At 40.8% G+C, this 13034-nt stretch overlaps 1 protein-coding gene across 3 annotated transcripts in view; it reads right to left on the bottom strand.

Moving 5' to 3' along the window:
* The window catches only part of mboat2a (membrane bound O-acyltransferase domain containing 2a), a 38519-nt gene that overhangs the window by 7563 nt on the left and 17922 nt on the right, over positions 1–13034 (bottom strand). For 2 of the 3 annotated variants that reach the window (XM_020591109.1, XM_020591108.1), the window contains 5 exons: positions 10816–10961; positions 7432–7509; positions 3724–3819; positions 2317–2372; positions 623–677 (listed from right to left, as the gene is read on the bottom strand). In XM_020591109.1, the coding sequence (XP_020446765.1) occupies positions 623–677; positions 2317–2372; positions 3724–3819; positions 7432–7509; positions 10816–10961 (431 nt within the window). Of the gene's footprint in view, positions 1–622; positions 678–2316; positions 2373–3723; positions 3820–6039; positions 6108–6194; positions 7412–7431; positions 7510–10815; positions 10962–13034 lie in introns of those variants that run through there. The other variant, XM_020591110.1, reaches the window with a different exon arrangement.

The following is a 13034-nucleotide window of genomic DNA, read 5'->3' as shown; positions in this document are numbered from 1 at the left end:
GAAAAACTTGTTGCATCATTCCCAAAAAGACTCATGGCTGTATTAGCTCAAAAGGGTGGTTCTACTAAATACTGAGCAAAGGGTCTGAATACTTATGACCATGTGATATTTCAGTTTTTCTTTTTTAATAAATCTGCAAAAATGTCAAAAAATTCTGTGTTTTTCTGTCAATATGGGGTGCTGTGTGTACATTAATGAGGAAAAAAATGAACTTAAATGATTTTGGCATATGGCTGCAATATAACAAAGAGTGAAAAATTTAAAGGGGTCTGAATACTTTCTGTACCCACTGTATGCCAGTCCTGCTGTTGTAATGCAGGATAGATGGAGAGTATGGACATTCCTTTAATACAGCCCACATGAGACTAGTGAATGTGTGGTTTCCTAGATACTGAGCACCAAAGCAAGCCTGAAAGGAAGGTAGTGTGGTGATTTCCTCTGTAAAAAGCAAAGAAGATTTTTTTATTACAAAAATAACTAAAAGTTAAAAAAGGTATGAATTCTTTCAGAAGAACCTTGTGAATGCTCATTTGAAACCATCTCAACTTTTTTTTTTAAAATTCAGCTTTGAATGAATCAACTTATCACCTGAAGTAGTAAAACCATAACCCGAGTCACATACCTGATAGCTAGGTATTTTTGACTGGGGGTCAGCTGGGATTCTCGCTTAGTCAAACCTACAGACAGACACAGAAAGATAATTGGAGATAATGTTCTGAAAAGAAGTTTGATTCAACTGTAACATGGAGTATATAGATAACATCTTAATAGTACAGAATACAAACTCATGCATTATACATATTCTGTAAAACCCTGCAGTCCCTAGTTACAACAAGTGGTGATTAGAATTGGGAGGACTGTAACCGAATATAAATATAAGCAGCTTCTCTTAAGTATATTCCTCTATAAAAGCAAAAACTGTGAAATGTGCTTAACTCATTGACTGTATATAAATGATGAAAGAGCCCTTGGTGACATCACCTATTGGTTTTCTGACCGTCGCCATTTTGGAACTCACTAGACAGCTAGCGGTTAGCCACCTGTGGTGGGACCCTCCTGCCTGTCACTCAAAGTGGCCACGCCCTTAATTAATGCTCAACCTTTAGTCTCAACATAAACAGGCAAGTTATATAAAATTCATGGAAGGAGAAATCAGCTATAGAAACCAAAGCCGGTTTTTGTACCAGGCTGTAAACATGTTTATTTCTGCCATCAAGCTGAACATGGGAGCCTATGGGCAATGACTCCCTTTTGGAGTCAGCCTCAAGTAGTCATTCAAGAAACTGCAGTTTTTAACCACACTAGCTTCATTTCTCAGCCTCGGAGGTTGGTACTTTTTAACTATAAACAGCAGACAGGTAGCAGGGTGTGACTCTGAGCAGGGATATTACAGTCTTTGTTTCTCATTAGAGACATAGCTGCAGGGAGAATCAGCGACTTCAACAGAATTTAAAACACTATACTGAGCTGTTATTTGACTGATGACTGTGTTGGGTATAGAGTTAGTTATCTTATTTTATTTCTGTATCATGCCAGATCTGGCCTTTCCCACATGAGAATACGAGACACCATTGTTTTTACAAAAGATACATCTACCGGTAACATACAAAAAAGACATGAAACAAAAACAGGGAAAGCTTACAACATTCTAGGTGCTAATTAGACAATTAGTACAAGTCATCTTAATAAAGAGCCTTTTTCCCTTCTCCCAGCCTCTTTCCAAGTAGCTGGCATGGCATATATCCTGCAGGGACTAAACACTCCAAGTGGGAACTAAAAAGCTGTGAGTGGCTCATCATTGGCTCAATCTCTAAGCCTCTCCTCGCCTCTAATAATTGATCGCACTTGTTTTTTTTCCATGTCAGCACCTGTGATGTTTCAGTTACAGCAAAAAACCCTGTATTCGCTTCAAAAAGCTATGCAAATCTAGGCCAACCAATGGAAGATAAACTGGATCCTCTGAACATTTATACTAGAGCTGCTCTGCTATAATGTAACATTTTCATTTCAAATTCAGCTTGAGTTTAAAGTTGGCCATTAAATTCTCACATAGAGAGAAAGGGCGACAGACAGAATGCACACTTGTCTTTGCTGCATTACATAAGTGTGTTACACTCTGTTTCTGGTTCACTAGCCTGTTGTCAGAGCTGACTACTGGCTTGGAAACATGGCCGTGTGATCTTTTTTTAAACTCCAACCAGAAAGGAACATTTTCACATTTTCACTTCTGTCATATCTGCCACTCCCCCCACCCCCACCCAGGATACACACACTCATGAACACACACTTTAAGAGACACTTTGAGACTTGTCTTACCGTCATGTATTTCAAACGCCAAGCTGGTAATCTTCTGTGTTATAACCATCATGGGCCTAATAAAGAGCATTAAACAGAAACAGGCCTAGTTAATATTGTGAATCTCAAAGCCACTCTGCTCTTCACAACAGAAATACTAACATTACCTGATACACACACACAGTTTAAGTCTGAAGTTTACACAGGCTTAAGCTGAAGCCATTAAAATATTTTAACCATTCCACAGATGTCATGTTAAACTCTCATTTTGGTAAGTTGGTTGGGACATGACACAAGTCTGTACTGGAAACAGATTCCTTGTGTGTGTAACATACTTGGCCAAATAAAGTGATTATCTTTATTTTTCTACTTTTTTTTGTACTTTTTGGAGCAATGTCCTCTGGTCTGATGAAACAAAAATTGAACCATTTGGCTATAATGACCATCATTATGTCTGGGGAAATAAAGGGGAGGCCTGCAAGCCAAAGAGCACCATCCCAACCATGACGCACGGGGATGGCAGCATTATGTTGTGGGGTGATTTGCTACAGAAAGGACTGGAGCATTTCACGGAATAGGTGGCATCATGAGGAAGGAAGATTATGTGGATATATTGAAGCAACATCTCAAGACATCAGGCAGGAAGTTAAAGCTTGGTGGTAAATGGATTTTCCAAATGGACAATGACCCCAAGTAGACTTCCAGTGCTGTGGTAAAATGGCTTAAGGACAACAAACTCAAAGTATTGGAGTGGGCATCGCAAAGACCTGACTTCAGTCCAATATAAAATTTCTGTTAATGCTTGCAATTCTAATCTAATGTTGCTGGCGGCAGCATTCAGTTAAGCTACAGATTCAATAATAACAACAGGTTGGAGATTTCCTGGTTTTTTTTTTTAATAAAACTGCTTCAGATGTTAAGCAAATTATAGGCTACCTGGTGCTGGTGAATGAAGAACATTTGACTGTAGGGATTAAGCTAACATTTTAAAACATGCAGATTTGACATTTTCAAGAAAAACTGAGCGTAGATGAGGTAGTTAAATGCTGGACATCTCTGCCCTCCCACAGGCAGTATGGTTTTGCATTAGGTTGCTTAGCAACTACCACCCCCACCCTGCTGGGAGTGCAGGCTGTCTGCTTGAACTGTCAGACAGTCTGGAGGAGTAGGAACCAACCACAAGGAGCCATAGTCTCCATCGACATCTTTCTGGGGACACTGCTGAGCTGTGGGACTAGCTCTCATTTCTGTTCAGCTCAAGCAGGTTAAGTCATATGTAATATTCCCCAGACTCTTACTAGTTCCTTGTTTTTTTTCAGCATCAGTCATACTCCGTAGGGAATTACAATTAAGCTCAAAGGAGATCTTCAGTTTTTAATTAAGAATCCAAAAGATTATAGAAAGGTCTGTAGTGTTAGCACAGCTTACCCTGTAAAATCTGCGGAGTACATTCCATAATCAAACACGTAGACTCGTGTGATCTGACACAAGATCAGATAGCCCATTGTCACTATGAAGCAGTACCTGTACAGAGGAAGAGACACACACAGATGTTGCATTCAAAAGACACAACTAGGAAATCTTGGTGCATATGCTCTTACACTCATTGCCAACAATTTAGTCTACGCTTGGATATGGAGCTTTTCATATCTTAATTAAGGGAGAAAATAAACTTGGTTGATCCCTTTGTTTTCATAAAGACCTTTTATCAGTACAGTACAAAAACAGTGGCCTCTGCAGCAAAGCAGAGCTATGGAAAAGTGAGGGGGTCAAAAACTGGACAAAAGGGCAGAGGGTTCTCCAATAATGTGCCACTGTCAGTGGAGGAAGACAAAGGACAACACAAACTTTCAACAGAAGCCCAAAGACAGCAGCACTAAAGTGATCTGTGGTACAGTGCTATTGCACAGTCAGCCCAAGTCAACACTAGCTTGTTTGCATTCATCTGTGGCCAACATAAAGAGGATTGTGCTGCTCTGAGAAGTTATACAACACCCCAGCAGTGTTGGAGACCTACTTCTGAGAACCTATGCAGTAAAGGCATCATCTTATCTTTAATGTGAACCTTTTACAACAAAATAAAACAAAATATGAAACATTTTCAGACCTTTAACGAACTTTCTCAGTCTCTAAAAACTCACTACTGCTATTAAACACTGGAAAAACCCTCAGAGATTTCTGTGTTTGCATCCACCCGACATTTAGCATCATTTATGGCCATGGCAATGTACACAAAGACTGAAGCTTTTAATCTAAATATGGATGTTTTTATAGAAAAGGAAATTACAGTAACAGAAGAATATGTGACCTCCTTGGCAATAAAGCCATAAGTTAATTTATCAGCACACTCATAGATTTAAACTAAGAGCCCAGGAAGGATCCTCAGACTTTACCTTGACTAATGTTTTGTGTCTGGTTAGATTTCTGAAAACTAATACATTAAAAATGTGCTCAATGTAAGATTATAAGACATAAAATGAACAGTATAGTAGTGCAAAAAAAGCTTTTCTTTGACTCCGTTTTCAATTTCCTATCCATAGCAACAATCCTATTTCATTAGGATCAGCTTCATCTACTTTCAGTACACAGCTGCTGTCATCAGGAAGAATAGGAGTTGTACTGTATGTGCTCCAGCAGCTACTACACATTTGCAGTGAGCCCACCAGGGATGCTGCCTTTATCCTCATCTCACTTGTGTTCACAACTTAAAGGGGGGTGTTTTTTTATTTTCCATTCAAGGCACCAGATGGGGCCTAGGACTAAAGTGAGCTGACCTTCCACTGCGGGATGGTGTTAGAAAAGTCACTGCTAGAGCTCCGCGAATGACTACACACTGTACTTAGAGCACTGAAAACAAAAAAAAAAAACAGGCTATAAATAAATGTCTGAACACACCAGGACCTCTCTCTAATGTTGTGTACACATAGTAAATGCCTCAAGGAATACCTGATGCTAGATGCTAGCGCAAATGCGCACACAGAAAACATCTGTTCAGCATGCGGCTTATGTTATACAGAGGAAAAAGAAAAAAAAATTACAATTTCCTCATTAACGGAGGAGCCCCTCCTGAGTGGCAACGTCAGTGTCCCTGTGCTAGAACATATCTGGTCTGCTTAAGTGTCCTTCAGCTGCTATGCAAGGCTGAGAAATTAGGTAAGCAGGTAGCCTCAGCTGTCAGCATCACCTTTCCGTCCTCCGTGTCAAAACACAGCCAGACAGTCACTTCCTAGTGCTTCTGGTAATAAACTGACACATGTAGACTCCTGAGACATCTGAGTGGGTCACAAGATGATTAACAAGATAGGAAAGAAGAAAACTAGCTTCTTCATTAAGACAGTTACAAGAAGTAGACACTGTAGCAAGGGAGGCACAAAATGAGTGCTTCATTTTAAGGGTTACAAGCCAAAATGTTTGGGTGCCAGTGCCACTGAAATACCAACTTGCCATGCTGTAGAAAATTAAGCAAAATAGGCTATAATCTGTTGAAAAGACGATATTTCCATCAAGCTTGATGGCATGTCATGTTTGATTTCTTCAGCAGTCTGAGTTATAAAAGAAATGTTTTATGGCTCTTCTTTTAGCACAGTATCAATTAATGAGGGCACTTGTTTTGTTGTCACAGCCTTCTTCACTGGTTAAACCAAATCTAACAATTTCACAGCTCTCCATCAACCAGCAGGGCATTCTAGGTTCACACACTTCAGGCAAATTGGAAAGCATCTGGAACATTCTCTGTGTGCTCACCACATCCAATAGGTGAGCTGTCGAAGAGAGCGTGGGAGTGGGAGAGGGGAAGAGTCACAACTCTGGACCTGCACAAGAGTGAATGTATGAAACATGATGCGCCACCACTGGACAATGACTTTCTAGTCAGTCTGGAGCCACACTAAGTCACGTACATATTCACAGCCACTCCCACAGTCCAGAAAAAAGATTTTTTCCATAAAAGGTGTTACATGGTGCTCACTGGACACTTTATTCCAAGGGCCAGGTGTCGGAGTAGGAGAACAACAAAAAAAGCACTATTAGACAAAATATAGATAAAATGGATTTTAAAACCATGAGAATCAGAAAGACAGAAAACAGACAACCTAATTATTGAAATTAGATTGGAGAGAATAAAACACAAGTAACAAATGCAGACTGGAACAGAGAAAATAGAAGGAAGCATAAAATAAAGCAAAGTGGCAGTATTTCAAAGCTTTGATTATCTATGCAACCAACTCAAGGGCAGTTTAAAGAGCAAATGCAATGGGTTAAATAGTGGGAGGATGTGTACTTTATATCTGCAAAAGCAGAGAGCCTGAGATAAATCTGAACAATATATAACTCATTTGTTATGCAAATGCCTGTGGTTCGCCTTGAACTGCACTTTCATCTAGGGCTGGGTAAACATTATCTCTGAAAATGATGGGAGGTGTGTTGGTTCGGCTTGAGTGACACTTTCAGTTTTCAGGTTTATAAGAGGTACAATAAGAAGGCATGGTCGCTGCTTATCTACCCGTTTACGCAAGAGATGGAACCCCAGGGTAAAAGCACACTAATGCTGTTTGTAAAGGGGTAAAGTTATGAATATGACACATGATGTAAAACAGAGCTGGATATTGAAATGTCACCTTTTAGTCTGGTTTAAACCAGTGGTCATCGTCATTCTCTCACTGGGTTTTGAGTATTTCCTTTCTGAGCACAGTCACTAGTGTCATTTGTTACTATCTAGTTAAAGTGCTCTCCCCAACGGGAAACATCCACTGTGTACGGCTACACTCACAACCTTGAGTTCTGGTAAAAAAATTAATTAATAAATAAAGCACATAAAAGACAGTGTGAGTGCATGGGTATGCATGTGTATGTGTGGCTGTCCTGATGAGCCATGGTCACAGATGGAAGCCTAGGGGCAGAATCCTTGCCACTGTAACCCAGGCTTGTATGCCAGTAAACAAGACAGATGGATGAAGAAGCAAATATGAGACTGACCCACAGTTCACTGATATGCTGCCTTTGTTAAATGTTACCATCCAGCTTTTAGCTCCCTATTCAGGTTTATTAAAGTGGGAAATGATGAGGCGTTTTATATTTGGGTTTGATTCTGAATTTCTGACACTTCTAGGAACCACGAGGTGCTCCACTCGCTCTTACTTGTGCATGTGCTCCAGGCCAGCAAAGACTATGACACTGTAGGACAGACCACTCTGCACCAGGAAATGGAGAGAATACCTGTGAGGAGACAGACAACATTAATATTAATGTATAGTATTGTTCCAAATTGTGAATACAAAGGTCCTGGTAGGTATTCAGTGTGTCAATTGATGACACTTTGGTGGGGCTGATCCTTGTTGGCTCAGGATCCAAACCTAATTCTTTAGGTTTAAAGTGCAGAGCCTGTGAATGTTGTCTCAGCACTACATTTACCATTGCCTGGCATGGTGTCTTAGTTCGTCATTTACTGGAAAATAGAAAACCCTTGATTAGACAACACTAGACTTTATTTGATCGAGTTTTACCCCTCACATCCTGTTTTGCTACCCCATAGCACCATTAGGAAGGAGAAACCACAACATTACAAAACCACAGTTATGCCATCAGCCGTGTGAAGCCCCATTTGCAATGTGTCATCTCCAGTCACAGGACAGGATGATGATGATCACACTGTGTTCTCAGTTGATTCCCATGCCTTCCAGTTGCAACATCCCTTATATCAATATAGTGAATTGTGCAGGAATTTGCGTCCAGGTTTATCAAACTCTATGTGCATTCCCCATGAAGCACAAATACAAGACACAAAGTCACAGTTCAAGAGCAGCGGCAGCTACCAGATGGGTCTATGGAGGGTGCTGCCTACGTCAGGCCCTCCAGCAGAGGAGAGATGCTACACTGTACTAGTTGTTGACGAAGAGGGCGAGGGCATCAGGGGTGGGCAGGGAATAAGGGAAGATAGGCTGGGTGAATTAAATGATCTCTCCAGTTAAAAAGGATATTCAGAACAGGAGGAAGGGAGACAGAAAAGATATCTAAAGCTCTTACACAACTAAGCACACTGTAACTTCTAACTTGTTTGCTTGACAGTATTAAATAAATGCAGTCTTTCCTCATGTCCAAAAAAACCCTAAAATGAACTCAGTCTCATTTGATGGAATAAATGTTTCTGTTGCTCAGCAATCACCAATTGTGGTGTCCGGCGGCATGCGGAAACAATTTTCCATTGGAGAGGAACTAGCTCCTAAAATAAGCCAACATCCTGCAGCATCTCTGAGCCAGATCCTCTAGGACCTGCAGCCTGGTGTCCTCTAATACAGATCAGTGTGAGTGCGTGTATCAGCAATGAAAGACTCAATTATCATCTGTGTGTGTGAGTATGCATGTTAATAAAACTGTGCAGAGGCAAACTATGTGCATGCATACAAGCATTCATACATTACGCATGAGCAACCAGACTGGGATCCTATAAACAATAATCATTAGCATGGCTGAGTTAATGCCATCTCACTCTACTTGGCAACTTCATCAAATAATTTCTGGCCTGCATCATTATGTGGTATTGTTAACAAGACATTTCATGTAACACTAACATGAACTTAATGCTGATTTAGTTTATAATATAGATGCTTAAAGCTTGGTGCACCAAACTGAGTATAATAAATACCATATACAATACCAGTATTTTAAACTGTATCTACCTACACTCATTTACAGTGTATGGGTTTACATTATTTATTACAGATAACATTCCCTGATTTAGTTTAGCACTCACTTTCATGTGCCTACATCATGCCACAATTTAAATACAAGATAGTTTTGTTTCAAATGAATTATAATACATTACTATTAATACAATACATTAGCTCTCCACAACAAATGATATCAGCGTCTGGCACAACATGTACATGGAGAGTGTATCAGCAAGGTTATGAAATAAAGCCATATCACAGTTTGGCTGGTTGGCATACTCCCAATAGCTGGATGTGTAGCAGTTTCCAAACACACACAAGCACACACAGTACTCTAAGGGGCAACCTGCCAAAGGTACAGTGGGTTGTCTATAACACAGCAAAAGCTTTCTAATTGGAAATCAGTTACTACATGATCAACCTATTTGCTCTGGCAAGGATAAAGAAAATGAAGACAAACTGAGGGCGAGTGAGAAAATGAAAGGCTGCAAGGGGAGCAGCTCAAGTGAGAGGACAGAAAGAAAGAGGATGATAGCAGGGATGGGCAATCATTTTCAAATATTTGAGTAGTCAATTAAAAAAAAAAGAAATTTCGAGATCATGATTTTGTCTTTAAAAACAAAGAGCCACTGTTTTCCCTGGCTTTTACGGGTGCCTAGAAATAACATGATAAGGTCAGAAGATCACTTGATCACAGCAGCAAACGCAAACAGCAGAAACATGCAGAGGTACAGTGCAAACTCTGCCAAGTTAACACATAAACAACTAGGCTAGCTTTTTGTTTTGTGGGGTTTTAGTCATGTGTACGTGGACGGGGCCGTAGAAGGGCAACAAGCGAAAAAGAGGACCCGTATTTGCTTTGTACAAGGAGGAACAGGAGAAGCACTGCGAGAGCCCAACAAAATGACCTCCAGCAGCTACTGGTGTGCATGTTTCTGACCACACTGTCAGAAACAGACTCCATCGGGGTGGCATGTCTCCTGCCTGTAACATCATGAAGCATGACCGGTTTGGTAGTGGGCCAGTGATGGTCTGGGGAGGCATAGCTAACAGTTCCTTGACTGCTCTCAGGTACTGGGATAAAATCCTCAGAGCGATTGTCAGACCTAATGATGGCGCAGGGGGCCCTGGGCTCCTCCTGGTGCAGGACAGTGCCCGGCCTCATGTGGCCAGAGTGTGTAGGCAGTTGCAAGATGACAAAGGCATTGATGCCACTGACTGACCCTCACATTCTACACATGACCTAAATCCAATTGAGCACCTATGGGACATTATCTTTTGGTGCTTCTGATGCCACCAAGTACCACCACAGACAGTCCAGGAGCTCACTGATGCACTGATTCAGGTCTTGGAGGAAATCCCCCAGGACACCATTCACCTCATCAGGAACATCCCCAGACGCTGTCAGAAGTGGCCTGTGGCAACCATACACCCTTCTCAGTCACATTATAAATTGCTGTGATAAAACTCACGCAACTTGGATGAGCCTGTGATTGTTTCACTTTTTGTTGTTTTATTCACTGTGATTTTGAATACAGCCCTTCATGGATTGATGATTCTGGTTTCCATTGACTGTTATGTCATTTTGTTCTGAACAAATTATGCAATGCACATTAGTAAAGGTTTTCAACCATTAACTGAATCATGAGAATAACACTACCCTTTCAAAACAATCCAACAGCATATAGCAATGTATTTACATTTACATTACATATGTATTTATAATTTACATCTGCATAAAACTGGCCCAGTCCACAGGAAAGGATCTATAAATTAAAAAAAAACTAATGAAGTACTATAAAAAGGACAGTGATAACAAGAGAAGAGCTGACAGATAAACAGACGAGTGACTCACCAGCCAAAGCAGAAGAGAGCCAAGTAGAAGCCTAGCAGAGTGGCCACCACGTGTCTGATGAAGGGACTGGTCTTACTTGGGTGGAGGTAGATCCTGAACCACACAGCCATCAGCAGGGCAAACACCTGACAAGCCACAAAGTTAACCTGCACACAGGGACACACCCAAAAAAGCACACAAAAAAAAAAACACCTTTAACAGATGTATGAAATCAGGATCAATCCAAAAACATTAATAGCTAGCGCTGGGCCAGGGGTGGGATTAGTAATATTAAGGCATATAAACTTGTGACCCTCTGATTAGACCATCATCATGACAAGACACCCCACTGCACACACCTCTTGCTCAATTATCACTCACTGACATCATTACTGTAGGTGCATATGTCCTTTCAGACCACAAACACTGAGTCAGGGATCATGTTTCATATTTCCTGCTAGTAACAATCTATTCCTCCCTTTCTTCATTATCATTATCACACACACACATGCATCACAAAATAAAAGCTTTCAGATTTACCCCCTGCTTTTCCTCTCTCAGTCAGCCTTATCTGCCTTAAAGGTCCTTTTACAAATGCAAATGGACAAACAGTACAAGGCCCAGTGTGAGTAATTGGAGTGCAAGAGCTGTTATTCTCGTAAAACCACATCACCTCACATTTGTGGTCACATCTTTTAAACACAGGCTAAATTACAGAACATTAAACGGCTGATGTGGGACACAAGCGACTGGAAAAAAAAAAATCATTACGCTAAATACTATAAAAAGGCAAAATGAACCCTTACCCACTGAGAGTTGCATTGATTAACTGTCTGTGATTTCATACTCGTGTGACATAATGAGATGTATTGCAAAACAGGCTTACTTCTCTTATCCGCTGGATGGCTTGTTACTGTAGTGGGCAGGCTTTCGGCTTTGTTGATACCCGGCCTGCATCCATTCTTGTTTTGTTTGGCTAAAAAGTCGTTTAAATTATTTTACTGACTGTGGCACTTCAGAATGGATGGCCTTAGCAGACTGTAGCTAATTGACAGCGGGCCTAGAGATTCCACTGACAGGAGCAAAAGACTGAAAAATGGTTGTGCACCCTGATCTCAGCTCTCAGTTCGGGAGCTAACATTAGCTAGTAGCTATATTTATAGAAATAAAAAGGAATTCTTCATGTTTGTTTAAAGTCATGTCCAGTGTTGCATGTCTGAAGGGACAAAGACCTGCCTATGTATACACTGTAGGTCATGTTAACAGATCCATCTGGCCAGCAAGCAGTGAAAGGCTAGAGACACAATCCATTATCTATGACTCCTGCATGATTAATGAAAGAGAGAGGAAGAAGGACAGATATAGCCTTAAGTATGTAGGCCCTCTAAGGCGACAGCGGCTAGCAGATGTGGCGACAAATCAGCCATAGCATCTGCTGTTTGTGTTTCATATCAGATCTCATTAGGTAGTAAATATTACAGCTTTTGGTTTTCCACATTCACATGAATAAAACACACACAAATCACTACAGCCTCAACAGCAGGAGCTGGCTTCTTTTGTTCTTTTATTGTCGGGGCTGGTTTTGTTGAAAGGAAGATCCCAACTGGGACTACAGTGAGTATAGTTAAATAATCCAGCAGGAGAACCTAAAACAAAAGACTGAACCGTTTCTGATGCTGCTATCTGTGGGTTCTGTGTGCTCAACCCAAAAGCAAACTGAAGGCTACAAAGGTGTGTTAGTCTAGCTGCTGATATTGTTTCTATGGTATTTCAAAACAAACAAGTAATCCTCTACAGTATGTGCAGTATCTGATACAGAACAAAGGCAAACAACCCAACCCAGCAATATTCCAGTTAAGCTTAACTTTTATCGACACTGTCTGCTTTTTCTGTCATCAAACTATGAATAATCAAATCAATTCAAATCAAATTTTATTTGTATAGCACCAAATCACAACAAAAGTCATCTCAGGACACTTTACAAAGTAAGGTCTAGACCTTACTGTTATCAATATTATTACATAGGGAAAACCCAACAAATCCCCCTTGAGCAAGCACTTGGCGACAGTGGGGAGGAAAAACTCCCTTTAACGGAAGAAACCTCCAACAGACCCCGGCTCTTGGTGGGCGGCCTTCTGCCTCGACCGGTTGGGGTGAGTGGATAGAGGAGAGACAAAAGAAGAAAAGCAACAAGACACAACAATCAAACACTGATCAGGTCGATGTGGCCGGTGACTGCT

This window comes from Monopterus albus, unplaced genomic scaffold (assembly GCF_001952655.1).
Source record: "Monopterus albus unplaced genomic scaffold, M_albus_1.0 scaffold13.1, whole genome shotgun sequence".
Lineage (NCBI taxonomy): Eukaryota > Metazoa > Chordata > Actinopteri > Synbranchiformes > Synbranchidae > Monopterus > Monopterus albus.
This window is presented reverse-complemented; position numbering and strand designations above follow the sequence as displayed.